General features: G+C 35.0%; 1 protein-coding gene across 3 annotated transcripts; it reads right to left on the bottom strand.

The window, feature by feature from the left end:
• Positions 1-3083: 3083 nt before the first annotated feature.
• On the bottom strand, positions 3084-16098 carry LOC18429609 (uncharacterized). 3 transcript variants are annotated; one of them, XM_020664179.2, is made up of 6 exons: positions 15507-16098; positions 14646-14780; positions 12317-12472; positions 8163-8528; positions 6575-7308; positions 3084-3965 (listed from the first exon to the last, which is right to left on the bottom strand). In XM_020664179.2, the coding sequence occupies exons 1-6, from the start codon at positions 15997-15999 to the stop codon at positions 3354-3356; spliced, it is 2496 nt and encodes an 831-aa protein (XP_020519838.1). In that variant the 5' UTR covers positions 16000-16098; the 3' UTR covers positions 3084-3353. The 3 variants fall into 3 exon arrangements, with proteins under 3 accessions (XP_020519838.1, XP_011621743.1, XP_020519839.1); XM_011623441.3 differs by lacking the exon at positions 12317-12472 and having other exon boundaries at positions 15507-16070; XM_020664180.2 differs by lacking the exon at positions 14646-14780 and having other exon boundaries at positions 15507-16070.
• Positions 16099-17591: the final 1493 nt, after the last annotated feature.

Raw genomic sequence — 17591 nt, 5'->3', positions numbered from 1 at the left:
GAATACATCTGCATGGGTGGTGGCTTAGTTATGGAGCTAGTTATTGTTAGGAAAAATTATAGATACCCCAATATCAACTACCTAGACGTTCTATCTCTCAACATTTTTTTTTTTCTGACACCCTAAATCTCAATTTTAAACACTTTTTTTCTCACAACATAAAGCCAATACTATTTTTACTTGTATTTATTCCCTAATCAAAAAAATAAAAAAAAATTTAAAACAAAAATACCCTTTTATTCTCTCTACCCTTATGTTTTTATAGTCACGTGTGTTCGCAACACCTTCTCTCTCTATCCACCCTCTCTCTATCCCCCTTTCTCTCTCTCTACCCACCCTCTCTTTTTCTCTCTCTACTAGCCCTCTCTTTTTTTCCTCTATCTCTTCTGGCCCTCTCTTTCTCTCCTTCTCTCTCTCTATCTGTCATCCCTAATTCTCTGAAATTCATCGTACCCTTCATTAGAAACCCAAATCTGTTGAGATCCATTATAAAAAACATCATATTCCATAGACCAGTCAGACCCACCATGTCCATCTCCTCTGTAACCCCTGCTTTGATGAGGTCTAGCAAACACAGATTTCCAAAACCTAGGTTCTTGCTTAAGATTGGAAAGAATTGTGTTCCTTTGCTCTTCATTACCATCAGCTCAAACAAAATCAGCATTTGCTTGAGAAAAATACCTCCAAGAATGGATTCCACATCCGCATATAGCATCCAAAACATTGAAATTTCCCTTGGTTTTCATGTAAAGAGCAGCAACAACAAGTCTCTATCTGTGCAACTCTCATGCCTGAAAAATGAGGATTTGTTTGGTGATTTTGCTGGAGATTTGGGAGTGGGTAGGTGCTAGAGGAAGAGAGGAAGGTAGAGAGAGAGGGTGGGGGGGGGGGGGGGGGGGGGAGGGGGCTGGTGGAGAGATAAAGAACGGGTGGGTAGAGAGAAAAAAAGAGAGTTGTGGGTAGAGAGAGAGAGAGTCGGATAGGGCAGGTAGAGAGAGAATAAGAAAAGCATTTATGTCATAGAATTCCAGCCGGAGAGAGCGAAGGCATTTTAGTCCCAATTTTATTGATTTCTTGACTGGGGGTAAATACAAAAGACAGAAAAACATTGTTGGGGTTAAGATGTGAGAGAAAAAATATTCGAGGTAAAATGTCTAAAAAATTGATTTTAGGGATATTTGTAATTTTCCCTTATTATTTTGAGAATTCCAAAGGTCGATTTAGTCTCTAATGTATAGGGACTTTGATTTGGCGTCTTTGGAAACATGTAGACTTAGTTTTTGAGTTTATAATAAGGGATATATAATAGTTGCAAAGGAAGATGATGAATTTGAATGAAATCAAAGAAATATTTGGAAGCATTTTTTTTTTCGGCCTTTTGGAGTTGATTGAGTCTTCTATTCGAGTTGAGTGCGATCATCCTCCATCTCAACATGAACAATTCTACCCTACTTAGTTGGTTGAGAGGGTCTTGGCAACATCTCACAGCCCTTGCCCTGCATGCATGGAGAGAGTCCAATACGTTAACAGATTTTTTGGGCTTTTTGATTATCCGACCCTAAACTTGAGAAGCAATTTCATATAGCATCGTAGCTTATGCAGGTTACTCCCTCTAGACTGAGACACCAATTTTGTGCAGTGGGCGAATCCTTGTCACCGTCTCCATTATGTAAGTCCTTTGTTTATTACATATTATTATGAAAAAAAAAAGAAAATGATCATACTGTTTAGTTTTGGTAAAAAAATATCATAATCACTGTTGATCATTGGATGTGGAATCTAATGCATGTAGCTGTGGCAATAACTACATGTAAAACTCAGTAAATTTTGTTTTTGAACTGCCTCTTGTACCCTCACTGCCTAATTTCACATCTAATGACAAAAATTGATTATGACCTTCTTGTATTTTAGGTAAATAGTTGTAGAATATGCAATCCTGATATTCTATTATAATACACAGTCTCTATTAATATATATTAATATACAATCAACTTCATTGAAAAAAAAAAAATGGACAAGGAAATTGATAACCATATCTTCAAAAATATCAAATTTCAACGTACTCATGTATGTCTAATTTTACGAATGGGCAATCGTCCAGAGGGCAATGCCCATTTCCCTTTCCATTCACCGTATGCCATTCGAGAGGAATATATTCTTCCAAAAATTTGAGCATATATGCTTCCTACTTTTCTTTGTTTATTGCCAATGCCATTTACTTTGCCTCTTAGTTGGGAATTCACCCTTGTACTTAGCACTTTAAAGTACAATTTTCCATTTAACTATAGATTTAGAACAGATTTGCTTTACCTTTAGTAATTTAATGAAAATGATGTAAGCATTGCCAGCAAACTCAATAGGCGCTAAAGTGTTGAATGAGCTGAATGAAATACCGTAGGAAAAAGCAAAATTACCCCAACGGTAGATGTAAACCGCCAACGGCCATGATAAATTCATTGCATACAGATGCTTAAAATTGAAATTGAAATCACGATCTGTATTTGCACATGGTGCCGGTCTACAAATACTACATTCACACGTTATAATGGTGGCAAGGGAAGGGCCAGGGCAGGCTCAAGCCCCATAAAGGTGGGCCTGGCCTAGACGTACACAAAGGGACCCTAGCTCAGGCCCGACTCTACTCTTGGTAAAGGTAGCTTGGCCTAATCTAAATATAATTTATTTTATAAAAAAAAAAAAGAGAGAGAGAGAGAGAAGAGGCACAAGATTCCAACACAAATCGATAATGGGATTTTAGGCCAGGACCGGGCCATGAATGACGTAAAGTTGTGTTATCTAAAACTAAACTGCTGTGGAGCCCTAAATATCGACTTAGGTGCTAATACTCAGCTGATGTATTACACAGCAGAACTATTATAGACAAGAGTTGAGCATGAGCCATGTTTTCCTATCTTTTGGCTTACCAATAAAAAAAGTGTGATTTGTATAAGGCAACAACCTTAACCAAAGTAAGGCACACCACCAAACCATGTCGATAGATGCAATTATGGGACTGAAAACTCTTGTGATGGCATGAAAATTAAAAGATTTTGCATATTTAGCGAATCTAAAAACACTTGAAATTTTTGAAATCATTTTATCTTTCTCATATTCATAAATCTCGAGGTCTAGATGATCAATGGGATGGTATTCCGTGTCAAAACAACCTTTTTTTTTCATACATTTTTCAGGGGCTTCTTACTTACATAATATAAAGGTTGAAAATTATATAAATTTTTTCCAATTAAAAAAAACAAATTTGGAGAGAGGAGAGAGGGAGAGACTAATTAGGATAATCCTCCAACATTCTGGTAGCTGAAACGCGCTGTGCTTTCTACCCCCCGAGTAGTTCATCACAGCACATCATCTTTGTAACTAAGTCGTGGCAATTTCCGGAGACTGTACTCGAACAGATCGAGATAGAGAGGAAGGTGAACGAATGCAAAGATACCAATCGGAATGCTTGGAACAAGAATGATAATGAGCCTCAAGTCTTTGAACCTTCCATGCAAAAGGGGAATGAGCCCAAAGCTGAAGGCCACCAGCATAGCAGCAATAGAGATAAAGAGAGTAGAGAGGCCCCCCAACAGTTGCCATGGCAAACGGCGGTGAAAGTCCCATTCTTGAAAGTGAGATGTGAGGATAGCAAGGAACATAACCAGAGAGGTGATAGAGAAAGAGAGGGCCACCAGATCTGCTATCAAGAAAACAAGGAATGGAGTCTTCCCCAAGAGAACGGGCTGCCCGTTCTCTTGCTTGACTCCGCCTGGCACCGTGAAGGCGGCGGCAAAGCACACTGTACTAATGAGTGTGGTCACTAGTGAGAAGGACTTGGCGGTCTTTGTGAGCCAGTCGGCGCCTTGCTTGCCCAGTGTGCTGTGCGTTGCCCTAAAAAGCTCGATGGGCGTTTTGTGGTCTTTGTTTTGCTTGAGGACCATGTGGTTGGGCAAGAACTCCTTCACCATCTTCACAATTTCAAGACATGAAGATATTATCAGTGATTTGTGAGACTCGGGTCAATTTGGATGCGGTATACAAATCCGTAGCACTAGGCCAACTTACCGGAGAATGAAAAAAACGAATTTAGGTTCGGAGAAAGTCTATATAGGGCAATAATCTTAGTTGCAGAAAGAACGGAGTAGGTTACAGCATCATTCATTTTAGTTGTAGTTTTGTTATAGTATTAAAGCATCAAATTTTGATACTATCTTAAGTTTTATGTCAAATCGATACTATTCAACTACAATTGATGGTACAAACTAATGGGAAAATATCCTATTATCTCTTATTTTTAACTTCTATATCTCATCAGATCCAAAAATTGAAAATATTACTTGTAAGCAAACGGAATCCATCTTTTCTATCTTCCAACCCCTAAACGCTTTTGACCATGTATTATGGACTTCAACAAATTATGAAATGAGTCTAACTCTCTCTTTAGAACTCCATCTCTCTCACATCATCATCTCTCTCTCTCAAAACTCAATCTCTCTCTCACATCATCGTCTCTCTCTCAAAACTCAATCTCTCTCTAAACCCCAAACTCCATGTCTCTCTCTCACATCATCGTCTCTCTCTCTCTGTCTCAAAACTCCTTCTCTCTCCCTTAAACTCAAACTCTATCTCTCTCTCTCTAAAACCCAAACTCCATCACTCTCTAAAACCCAAACTCTATCTCTTTCTCTCTAAAACTCTATCTCTCTCTAAAACCCAAACTTCATCTCTCTCTCACACACAAGAAGGTATGCTCATGTTCGAGCTCAAGCTAAACCCCTTTGCTGGTAAACTCACCGAGAAGCGAAGAGAGAGAGATATAGAGTTTGAATAGGGTATCGTTTTAGTGTTTGTTTGGGTCAGAAATTTATGGTCAAAAGGATCCAGGGGGTTGTAAGATAGAAAAGATGATGACCTTTTGTTTACAAGTAATAGTTTCAATTCTTGGATCTCATGAGATATGGAAGTTAAAAATAGAGGATAAAGAGATATTTTTCCTAAAATAATTACCCAAAAAAATGGTTGCTATAAAACGACCTTATTTTTACTTGAGGCGCTGTATAAAATACACCTCATAAGCTTAACCACACCTTTCATAGATTCTACCCACTCTAAAATAAGCGGCATTTAACATGCAAGCCAGAGCGATTCGTATTTAACAATCGGCCCCAAACTAAATTAAAAGAGAAGGGTGGGCACTTGAATTCGGGCTGCCTATGATGCACAAATCCAAATAGGCCCTTAATCAGCGTTCGGTATGGAAAATAATTAGAGAAAAAATCTCATTTTATATAGGGTTTTGTAAGGTTGCAACCTTAAACAATCAAATTAAGGCGCATCTGCGAATTTTATCATAAATATAATTTTGGTGTCCAAAAAATTTAGGATGGCTCGAGAATCTATTTTCATATTTAATTATTAAACTTTCTACTCCATAAATGGGTCAAATCCAGTAGATCTATAAATACATAAAATCTTGAAAATAGATAGTCCCGATAAAGTGTTGCAATATACACTATTTTGGGATTCAAAATCTATTTTTCCTTTCATATTCATACATCTTGATGTCCATATGATCAATTAAAGGGTTTTCCAACGTCAAAATAACTATTTATGATGGATATTTAGGGTACACCTTAATTCTACATTTTAATGTTGCAGGCTTATGTAAACCTTTTCCTTTTATATAGAGTGATTTACATATGGACCCTAAAATTTTAGATAAAATACGAAATGCTCCACTTATATATGGAAATTACTAAAAATGTCGTTCAACCCACTTTTTTTTTCAAAGTTGAATCTCTTTCAACCCAAATTTTGACTTTCTTTTTTTATAGTTTTTTTTAGTTTTTTCATTAGTAGGGCAGTGCCTTAAAGCTTGGAGCACTGCCCTACTAATGCTTAAAGCTTTGAGCACTGTCCTACTAATGAAAAATACTATATCAAAAAAAAAAATTTAAAACTCAGGTTGTCCGATGGGTAATTTTGAAAAAATAAAAAAGATGGGTTAACCGACTTTTCTTGTAATTTCCGCCTATAAACGAACGATTTTGTATTTTACCATAAATTTTAGGGTCCATACGTAAATCACTCTTTTATACATGAAGTTAGAGAACCCTAGTAACGAAAGTTTGATCATAAATGTCTCTAAAATATATTATTAATTTTAAATAAAAGCACTGCCCTACTAATGAAAAATACTATATCAAAAAAAAAAAATTAAAATTTAGGTTGTCCGATGGGTAATTTTGAAAAAGTTAAAAAGATGGGTTAACCGACCTTTTTTGTAATTTCCGCCTATAAACGAACGATTTTGTATTTTACCAAAAAATTTAGGGTACATACGTAAATCACTCTTTTGTACATGATGTTAGAGAACCCTAGTAACAAAAGTTTGATCATAAATGTCTCTAAAATATATTATTAATTTTAAATAAAGAAAAATCTTCATACTCCCTTGAAATAAAATTTGAGTATTTATGAGGTCTAGTACTTTCATCTTCGTAAGAATGGGGTGCTCTGTGGTCAATATTTTGGGAGTATGATTTTGTAACATGACCACTAAGAGCGAGAGATTTACCTCATACCACTCCAGCTCCCACTGCATATGCAAAGCAGCTCCCTGGACGACCGCATGCTGGTTGGTTTGCTCTGGTAGCTTAGCTGCCAAGTGCAATAAATTGTTCCCATCCTTATCTACAGTCCTCAAAGCGAACCCCAAGGGTACTCCAGACTTAAGAATATGCTTGAAAATATGCGGTTGTCTGTACTGCACTGCAAGGTGCAAAATGTTCCTTCCCCTCTCATCCACCACATTCACCACATCAGGCGAAGCAGCTAAAATAACTCTCACCACCTCCAAAACCCCGTTCTTTGTTGCCTCCCATAGAACCGAGTCGCGGGCACTCCAAACCACGGCATCCTGTGCACTCAAACCTGAGCTGTCGCTTCCTTTTTGTGTAATTGATGTCGAATGATTCCCACTTCGATCAATTGGTGTGAGGCCATAGAAGCCACCGTGGTTGGCACCAATTGTTCTAGTTCCGAAAAAGCCAACATAATCGATGGGGTCTGAGGTGCCCAGACTGGTTTCATGTGGGGTTACTGATGCGATGGCTTTGGGGGGTTTATCCATGCGCAAGAAGGGGCTCAACGGATTGTGCATGTCGAATGATCCACTGCCTGCTGGTGGACCTTGCGTGCCGGCCCTCGCAGTCCCATGGTCCATCAATTTAGCAACCGCCACTACCGCAAGCAGGGTGCCCAGTTTGTGCCTCCGCTTCATATTTTTAAGTTCCTTCACCGATGTGTGCCCTTCAACGTGCCAGTGACCGAATATTAGTGATTGTGTGGTAAAAATAAATATGGTCGTTCTTGTGAAAATGATATTGCTAAATGACAATAATAAATTTTGAACAATCATCTATTTAAAACTAAAACAGAATTATTCACATAAAATTTCAACTTAAACTTTTTTCTCTCATGTTTGAGGCTTTTCAGATTGAAGCGCTTTTTGTCTGCTATTTTTCAGTTAAAAAAAACAAAGAGAGAGTGAGAGAGAAAGACCTTCATTATTTTATTTTATTTTTATTTTTTTTCACAAGGAACTCATAACTATTCTTAGCCATCTAAATACATAAATAAAACGACCAAAAAAATTGTAATGATTTAATTGATTTTATATGATTAGGTTCTCTTTCTGCTTTATATTTGCCCCTCACCAGACACCAAATAACCGAGCTCGTCTATGAGCTCTTGCTTTCCAATACTGCATCATCCAAACTGACCCATGAACAACTATATTGTTCTATGACCTTTCTGTATTGGACTCAGTTTTTGTTCCGCCAAACCCGCATATGTAGAAATGTAGGCCTCTTAATAAATCTATTTTTTAGATGGATTTTAAGAATTAATTTTTAAAGATGGAGATCATGAATATGAAAAAATAAAATAAAATTTAAAAACTAAAAGTAATAATTCTAGTAAGAAAACATTAAGACTCCTGGTTTCAATTGTTTTTAGATGGAACACCTACTATGCTTTACACTTTCTGGATCACATATGTAGAAATGTGGTCCACCCCGCATGAAACAATTTTCTTTCTTTTATTTATATTTCCTTTGAAATAATGCGAGGGGCATGGGTGCGTAAGAGACATAGCTGCTTACCTAACCCCAAGGCAATTGTCACGACGTGGAGTATAGGATCAACAAACTTTACCAAAACAGCCATAAATACTCTCCATGTGAAATTTATAGAAGTCTTGAATGTGATGCACCATGAACGCTCCAATCTTTGTGCATGGCTATCCCTTGTAGTTTGTGTTTCTAAAAGGCCTTCGTAGTCTTGGCCATCTAATTCACTCATCTGAGGGCCACGTTCCGCAAGGTAGTCCTGGCCATCTAATTCACTCATCTGGGGGCTACGTTCCGCAAGGTTCAATGTGGAAGTTACGGGGGGATTCTCTAGGTCTTGCAAGATATTTCTCTTATCGCTCGAGCTAGTCCGGAATCGCCAAGTTAATACTTTCCGCCCTGCATATCAAGAAATACGCATTAATCCCAACTAGTGAATACTGAATCAAGGTAAATCGTTATATTGTGGTGCGTTATAGTTTTCAAATTGCATGTCATATCTATGGGGCAGAATATTTAGCGGAAAATAAACAATACACACATAGAATGAATGTAGCGGAGATGAGGATGTTGAAATAGATAAATGGCAAGACAATAAGGAATAGAATTCGAAATGAATACATTTGAAAAAATTTAGGTGGTACCAATAGGCGATAAGATGAGAGAGAGTGGACTTAGGTGGGCTAGCGCACACCAAGTACAGCACTTGTTTTTTTTTTTTGACAAACCAAGTACAACACCTCTTAAGAAGTGCGAGTTAGTTCAAGTAGAAGGCTCAAAAATGAAAAGGGGTAGGCCCAAAAAGACGCAGTTAGAAGTAATTCGAAAAGATATGGGGAGTTATGACCTCCATAAGGGTATGATTCTTAATAGAGCAGAATAGTGGACCACGATTCGTATAACCAACCGCAATTAATTAAAAAACGGCTATCAAGATAATGATGATCAACCTCCATTACTGATAATGAATAGTTCCTACACTTAGTATTTATTTTGGCTGAGGAATGTCATCTAAATCGGGCCAAACCCGAGTCAAGCGTTCAATCCTTCAAGTTAGTTACGACCAAAGCTGAGCTAGCCTTCTACCCAGCTAGAAGTCCAAGAAAAAAAAAAGATGATGTGTAATTTCCTGTTTATAAACGACGTACATAGATATACATTACACACAAGCCTTTTTCTTTACATGGTAATTTTTGGAAATTGAAAGCCCTTCGAGTCGTTCCCACCATCCGGTCCTTACTCATCCAAACACTAATTTGTGGTTCCAACAAACCAACCAACGGAAAATATCCAAGAATTTGTGTGTAACAAAATTGAAAGAAAAGTAATAGAGATGAAATAAACTACAAAAAGAAAATTAAGAACAAACCACGACACTGAGTTTCCATTAAGGCTAACTATATTTTTAGTTATAATATGTAAATATTGTGTGCCGTTTGTATAGAGCCGAGGCTCTAAACAATCAGATTAGATCACACCTTCAAATAATTTAGAGAAATATGATTTTAACATTAGAAATATTTGCGATAGCTTTAAAATATATTCTCATCTTTAATTATAAAATTTAAAATTTCAAAAATAGTGTAAATCAAGCAGATCTATAAAAACTTGAAAATCTTGAAAATTAACAATCTAAAATTTTATTACAAGATGCACTATTTCAAAAACTTGAAAACCATTTTTTTCTCATGTCCATGCATCTTGATGTTGCAATGATCAATTTGAGGATATTTAGGCATCAAAACAACCTCTTCTATTGAAATTTCTGAAGTAGGCTCTAATTTGATTGTTTAGAGCCTGCGCTCTATATAAACGTTTTATTTTAAATATTGCATGTATAGATTAAATATATTTAAATAAGTTATAAAATATATTTAAATCCAAACAAGTTATCAAATATAAGCAATTCATTACATAGTGCTTTTTAATTGTGTTAACCAGCATGGTCAAATATAAGTTTGTAAAAGTTTTTACTGCAAAGTGTTTACATATGCAAATATTTTTCAGGGGATATATTACGCACCATCCAAACGTACCCTAAAACATTCCAAATTACCCTTGCTCAGAGTTGAAAACTGGGGGTATTTTGGAAGTAATCCCACTTTAAGTGTCTATACTCAAATATCCTTGGTTGTTAAGGGTTGTTTAGGTCATTTGGTAGTTCTATTCAGTGTCAACTGAATTGGACCACTCATTGAACCGGTGAGTGGTCTAGTCTGACCGTCCATCGAATTTGTTTGACTGGATTTTAAAAATATTAAAAAAAAAAACTATAAAGTAATCAAACTGGTCGAACCAACCAAAGCAATCAAATACTAATTTTTATTGGTTGTTTAGGAAATCTAGGTTTTACTCTGGACCAAACCAGCCAAAGCATCGATCGGCGATTGAACCAACAGGATCGTCGGTTCGATTCGGTCTTGATAACAATGGTTCTACTTTCCCCGCACTTAAGAGTACAGAATATTTCTGTAATGGGTAAGTGTTGGTGAGTCAACCAACTCACCGATAGATATGCGGCCCCCTTCAAAATTCATCTTTAAGATAGAGAGCAATGATCTATGCAATGGTTGTATTATAGTATAATCCAGCGACACTTCTAGAAAACCATGTTTGTGGTATTCGTATGATCCCAAATTTTGCACACACACTCTCTTCATCTAAATAATCAATTCCAAAAAAAAAAAACAAAGTTCAATTTGAACCCTCCATATGGTCAAAATGAGTCCCTTCCAAAAACGAATCTAAACTATTCATTTTGTGAATTTCAAGATCTTAGCATTTATAAACTCAAAATCATTTTTTTCTTTTTAACATTGTTCATCTGCTGATAATAAAGCCATCCAAAAAAATTGGAACTGAAAAAATCCTTCTAAGGCCTAGATCTAAGCATCTCACCAAAATAAACGTCCTATGTTAATTGAGCTAAAAAAATAATTTCTAAATTGTGTTTTCAAATTTTCCTTTTTTGTGATTATTCATTAGAATGAAAGAGTGTATATTTCAAAATTTGGATCAAACAAATAGCCATAAGATGGTCTTTTAAGGTTATTGCATCATATTACTATACAACGGTTGCATGAAATAATTGCCCTTAAGGTAGATTTTGGATCCAAAATTTGGGGATTTGTTAATCTCAGCAATCATAGTAATTATGAATTTAGAATTTTAAATTTTAAAAAATAAATAAATATTTTTTTAATATGCTTTTCCACCATCCATTTTGAGGTATAGTGGAAGCACAATATTTTGACGTCCATATCTGCGATGTACGTCAGCTTGACCCACTTAAATTAGCTAAGCTATCAAAATATCCCTAATTATTCAGGATTCGCGTGAGATAATGCAGTTCCGATCTTGGAATTCTTGGGGTTTTATGAGATTGCGTTTCTCGGTCACTTTGCAACTGTGCGCGATCCCAACCTTGAACATAGGCATCTTGTAATTTTTATCTATTGTTTTGAGGAGGCAGCTTTTAAATGTGAAACTTTGAAAGCGAATCCTGCAATGATGGAGGATCTTTTTGGGCCCTTTAATAATTTTAGAAAACAATGTAAACTCTTTAATAATATTTTCCTTAAAGTTTAGATCTATTTCGAATAAATAAATAGAATTACACATTTCACTTATTTATGATCTAGTGGCAGTCTATAAGTATGACTTCCAAGTCAAGAAGTTCATAAGGATCCCCTGGCAAATTTACTTACCGACTTCAAAATTTACCTTGACTTCAATAGTTCTTGGTTATCTAATACGATTGGTTTCTTAGTTCTTGTTTGGCGAGGCTCATCAGCTTCAATTTTTTTTTTTTTTTCTCTTTCGGTAAACAGTTAATCTTTTATCCGGTTGTTTATTTTCTCAACAAGTTTTTAATGATTATAAAAAATAAATACTTTATATTATTAAATTGTTTATCATCAAGATGGCCTCACTGAAGGTATGATCTTAAACAGAACAGACTGACGGACCAGCCGACTTCAATTAATTGAAAAAAAAATTATGATGTGTGTCACAAAGCTCAAAAAATTATCTTTTAAATTTTAAGCCATTCAATAGTACACAAAGGCAGCCGGATTTTATATCTAATTGTCAAGAATGATGCTGACGTCTTTGTACTCAAAATAAATAGTCTTATTATATATTTTAAAAACAATACCGGCACTCACGCTTAACATGAGGAAGCATACCTGTACTCCTTGTTACGTTGTGCACAGATTTAATAAGATTAACCATGGAGCCGATAATCACCCTCGATTTTTTAGGCCCGTTGTCTTCTAACGTTGCATCTGGACCGTCTCGTATGACCTCGGGACTCCACCTTTCAGGGGGAACAAGTAGGGTGCCTATCAAAAAAAAAAAAAACTGCCATGTGATATTTATGTACTAATTCTCATCGTTTTTTATTTCATTTTGTTGGAACTTTGTTTTTGTTTCTCCCTATTGTATCTGAAAATAAAAACTATACCATAAAATCATCCATGACACAAATAACTAAAAATAAATAAAAAAATTATATGATAAAAAAATTCGCTATCAGTATAAGAAAGTCACAATCAATCAGGCCATTAAAATTTAAATTTAAAAAGATTACAATTGATCAGGGTCAAAGTTCAGAAGAAAAGTTATTGACCTAACGGTGAGTATGATATATTCAAATTGAAAGTAGATACTCGTATACAATCCTTAAAAATTTGCTCCATCACATAAACATGACCAAAAGGCATATACTAGGAACAAAGTAAAAAGCATGGCCCCCACATATTTCAATTTAAAAAATTTCATTATTTTATTTAGAATGCCTATACTTCTCTAAATCGGGAGATTTGCAACAATTCCAAGACTATCGTTACTTATTTTGCCGTTAACAATGCAGTCTTTCTTTCAAATTTATGTGGTCAATATATTGTTAATGGAATGTTACGGGACTCGAGTGACTCAGCGAGTCCAATGTACTCATCGAGTAAGTACAATACCAAAAACTGGAAGTAAAAAAAAAAAGTAAAAAATAAAATTATATATATATATAATAAAATAATGTTGCTAAAAGTAAAATAAAACCAAAAATAACCTTAAAAATCCAAATAAACTTAAAAATCTATAGAAAAATGGATTTAAAAAATTGATTTGTTATAGAAGGGACATTTAAAAAGCCCACTAGCTTACAAGAAAAAATGAGCTCAACGGCTCAGATTGAATCTAGGCCAATTTGATGATCACGGATGTCTGGTAGTGTCTGAATTTTAATTTTTTTTCTACAAATCTAAATCACTTGAAATTTGGAGCGTGTGTACATCAAAAATAGGTGAATCTTTGAAAAATATCAAAAAATATTTTACATGAAATAAATTGATCAGATTACCCCCGAAATGTTTCGAGAGTATTTTGGTCAATTTACTTTTTACAAATTAGTTTTTTTATATTTTTATTAGGTGCGGCTTGATGAGAAGAACACACGCTTAAAATTTCAAGTGATTTGGATTTGTAAAAAATAAAATTAAAATTCAAACACTATCAGACATCTGTGATCGTTAGATTAACCCAAATTCAATCCGAGCAGTTGGGTTCATTTTTTCCTGTGAGCTAGTGGGCTCACCCAAGCTTTTTCTTATATATATATATATATATATATATATATATATATATATATATATATATATATATACTAATTAACTACTACCATGTTAGCTCAATGGTCCAGATTGAATTTAGGTCGATCTAATGGTAATGATTGCATTTCGTATTTTAATTTTAAAATCCAAATCTCTTGAAATTTTGAGCATCTATTCTTTAAAAATAAGATAATATAATAAACATATAAAAATAATAATTTGCAAAACTTAAATTTATCAAACTACCCCTAAACTTTTAGGGTTATTTTGATCAATTTATTTTTTGTGAATTATTTATTTAGGAAGTCAAATATATCTCTTCTTCTCATCCGCATAGTGCATGAGACAAATCTAGAAATTTTGATTATGGTCATATTATATGGTTATGATTCCACTAGATATATATTTGCCTTCCGCATCCATTCTATACCCTATCGTAATGATTCCTCTAACATTACTACCCTTACAACAATTATACTGCCTTTATATCAGATTTTGTTTTTTGTGGACTGGATATCTCTTGACTGTCTCTGGCTTCATCGCATATCCTCATGGTAGAAGTTTGTATAAATGTATAAGTCTATCAAGGGTAGAAGTTTTGTACAAATGTATCCTTGTATTATTATGTATTTTGATGCAAGTTATTTTCTTTATAAGAGGTGGAATAAAATAACGTGGTTGGAGCATAATGATCATATCTCTGTGATTGCACGCATGGCAATTGATAAAGAAAAATAATAACAAGGAAAAAAAGAAAGAAGTGCATTGCATCTCTTGTGTATTGCAATTGTACAGACATCTTCTGTTCCAGTGTAGGCCTCTGTTGTGCATTGCACGTGGTTCACATGTATTGCACCAAATTGCACGTTTATTTATTAAATGAGAGTGGATCTTGAGAGGAACTTACATGCATAGATAGCTCGATGTACTAATCCTAAGCGGCGAGAAGGCATGCGGATTAGGATGTGGAGAGGGAGCAAGCCCTTTTCATTTCTGTAAAGTGCCAAAAATGGGAAGTTCTTAAGGATCTCTAATGCAGAATCTGCAAGAAATAACACAGATCAATCCTTTTGCAGTGTAATACTATTCCATCCTACTTTTTCTTCTGTAATTTGAAAACTCTCAAGATGATGTATTTTGACATTTCTCTCTGGACCATCACAGACCAATCCCTTCAAACACTCTGTTAGGAGAATCTTCAGGACCTGCTATTCTTCGATCCTTTGATTAACAATGGGATCCGTTTAAAAAGACGATCTTGAGCTCTTGAGCCCCTAGATCATAGCTTTGAATAAATGGCCATCTAGAGTTGTATCTAGAATATGAACTCATTTGGAGCTTTATTTTGAGCTCCTAATTTTGTCTGCACCTGATTTTCTAAGAACTACAGAAAGCTGATCACGGCACAAACCTTTTTGTAAAGATGTTTGTGAAATCAAACTGATAAAAACCATCTATTTCCGTGTATTGTTGCACAATACTTAACTGTTAGTTGGTGATGTCAATGTATTCCTGTTCAGACTCCAAAGTTATAAAAGAGTCTTCTAAAGCGACTAAGGATGAAATGGATATTGACCAAGAGGAACATATCGAGTTCCGATCCGAGACCTTTTTTTCTTACTCTTTTCATAAATGTTTAACTCTCTTCAATTTTGATGTAAATATTTTGTAATTTGCTCAATTGGCTGAGCATGCTCCAAATTAAGTTTATTGAGAATTGAGATCAAAGGAGGTGATTTTAATAGTGAGTGAAACGTAAGAGACAAACCATAGGATTCCTGCTCAATGGCAGCATGAAGGATGTTGTGCCCATCATCTCTCCTTAGGGCACTCCTATCACCATCTGGGTCAAACAGACTCGGCATTTGAGAAGCCAAGGACCTCAACACCTTCTTGTTCCCAAATTTCGCGGCCAAAAATAATGGTGTCTCTCCCAAAACATTTCGCATGTCTAGCATCTGTCTATCCTTACCGACCAAAGCCCGGCAGACTCCTACCGAACCAGTGATGACAGCCTCATGCAAAGGTGTATTCCCATGTTTGTTCTTCATAGCTACATTTTCTGTATCCGTTAGCTCCAGAAGTTTCTGCATCATCTCCGTTTGTCGAGCTTGCGCAGCTACATGAAGAATGGTATCATCATTATTTGTGATTTCTTCCTTCTCCATGATCATGGTGTCCACGAAAAGATCTTCTAGATAACTCCAATCGCCATTAACTACAGCTGCATAAATCTTCTTCAAATTTCTCCCTGAATCCATAGCTGAAATTTTAAGGTCTATATGACCACCTCTCTTATATGTAGGAATTTGTATCAAAACTACAATTTTAAACTAAGTACAACCATTTCTTTCCAAGCTATTTATAAGGGCATGAAAAACTGTTACTATGTAAACCCCAAACTTTAATAAAGTAATAGTAGATGCCTCCTTTAGTTAAAGCTCTGTTTATTTGGACCATTTATTCTTCTTGAGCCTAGATTAACTCTAATGATCATTCAATTCTAGGCTATTCCTTAGGGAACCTAGTTACAGAGGAACATGAGACAAACTACCTTATTGGGAAAAATGTACAACACGAAAAGCATCTAAAATATCATGCTTTATTCTTAATTAATCTCTGTTATTTGAGAAACAGGGTTCTTTTTCTAGATCAGGCCTGGGGAGGTTGCCATAAAGAGCTCTATTTAGGATTCAAAACCATAAACAAGGGGCTCGAGCCAAATGACATGAATCTCCCTGCTTGTTTAGATTTAGGAGCATTTCTAATTAAATAAGATGTTGCTATTCTTGTTTCCTAAGAATGACTAAACTACTTTAGAAATGCCTCTGCCTCACGAGCATGTACAAGAAAAATTAATATAAAAAACATGTTATATATTTAGAACAATGAACAAGCAGAGATATTTATAACATTGGATTCGGGCCACTTAAGTGGGGTGAAATCACTAAGGGAAAAAGTTTATATAAGGTCGCAACCTTTAAATATAGAATTATTACATGTGCATCTCAAAAATCCATCGAAAAAAAATGTTTTAATATTGAAAAACCCCTTAATTGATCATCTCGAGAACAAGATGTATGAATATGAGGCAAAAAAAGATTTTGAGTCCATAAATAATGCATCTTGCAACACATTATCTATACCATCCATTTTCAAGATTTTCATATGCTTATAGAACTACTTGATTTTAACCATTTTTAAAATTTAAAATTTTATAATTTGATATGAAAATAGATTTTGAGATAATGCTGAGAATGTTTTACACCAAAATTACATGATATGATAAAATTTGGAGGTGCTCCTTAATTGGATTGTTTAGGGTTGCAACCTTATAGAAACCACACCCATCACTAAAATACTGGTTCACGTTCCCAATCCTGAGTAGAAAAGGTTGGGTATAATTAAGTGAAGTCTTTTTTAAAGTACCCAAGTGAAATAAATATTATATAATAATGGCTCTAACAATCAAATTAGAGCCTACCTTCAAATAGTGTCGAAAAATATGATTTCAATACCATAAATCTTTTTGATAGACTTAAAATATATTTTTATCTTTATTTATAAAGTTTAAAGCTTCAAAAATGGTGTAGGTCGGGAGATCTATGAAAACTTGAAAATCTTGAAAATTGACGGTCCAAAAATGTGTTACAAAATACACTATTTTCAAAACTTGAAATCGATTTTTTTCTTCTGTCAATGCATCTCAATGTCGAGATGATCAATTTGAGAATATTTGAGCATCAAAACAGCCTCTTCTAATGAAATTTTTGAGGTAAGTTCAAATTTAATTGTTTAAAGCCTCGGTCGGCTCTATATAAACCTTTTCCTCAATATTTTGCAATAATTCGAC

This window comes from Amborella trichopoda, chromosome 3, assembly GCF_054954075.1.
Source record: "Amborella trichopoda isolate Santa Cruz 75 chromosome 3, AtrichopodaSantaCruz75HAP2 v2.0, whole genome shotgun sequence".
NCBI lineage: Eukaryota > Viridiplantae > Streptophyta > Magnoliopsida > Amborellales > Amborellaceae > Amborella > Amborella trichopoda.
The sequence above is the reverse complement of the archived record's forward strand: the minus strand, read 5'-3'. Positions and strand labels throughout refer to the sequence as shown.

What these genes read in the sequence shown, in the direction of transcription:
- LOC18429609 (XM_020664179.2), bottom strand. Translation starts at nt 15,999, where the DNA reads ATGGATTCAGGGAGAAATTTGAAGAAGATTTATGCAGCTGTAGTTAAT. An exon ending in GACAATTGCCTTGGGGTTAG is followed by an intron (nt 7,309 to 8,162) that starts GTAAGCAGCTAT and finishes GGCACGTTGAAG; the next exon opens with GGCACACATCGGTGAAGGAA. An exon ending in GGGAGCTGGAGTGGTATGAG is followed by an intron (nt 3,966 to 6,574) that starts GTAAATCTCTCG and finishes GAAATTGTGAAG; the next exon opens with ATGGTGAAGGAGTTCTTGCC.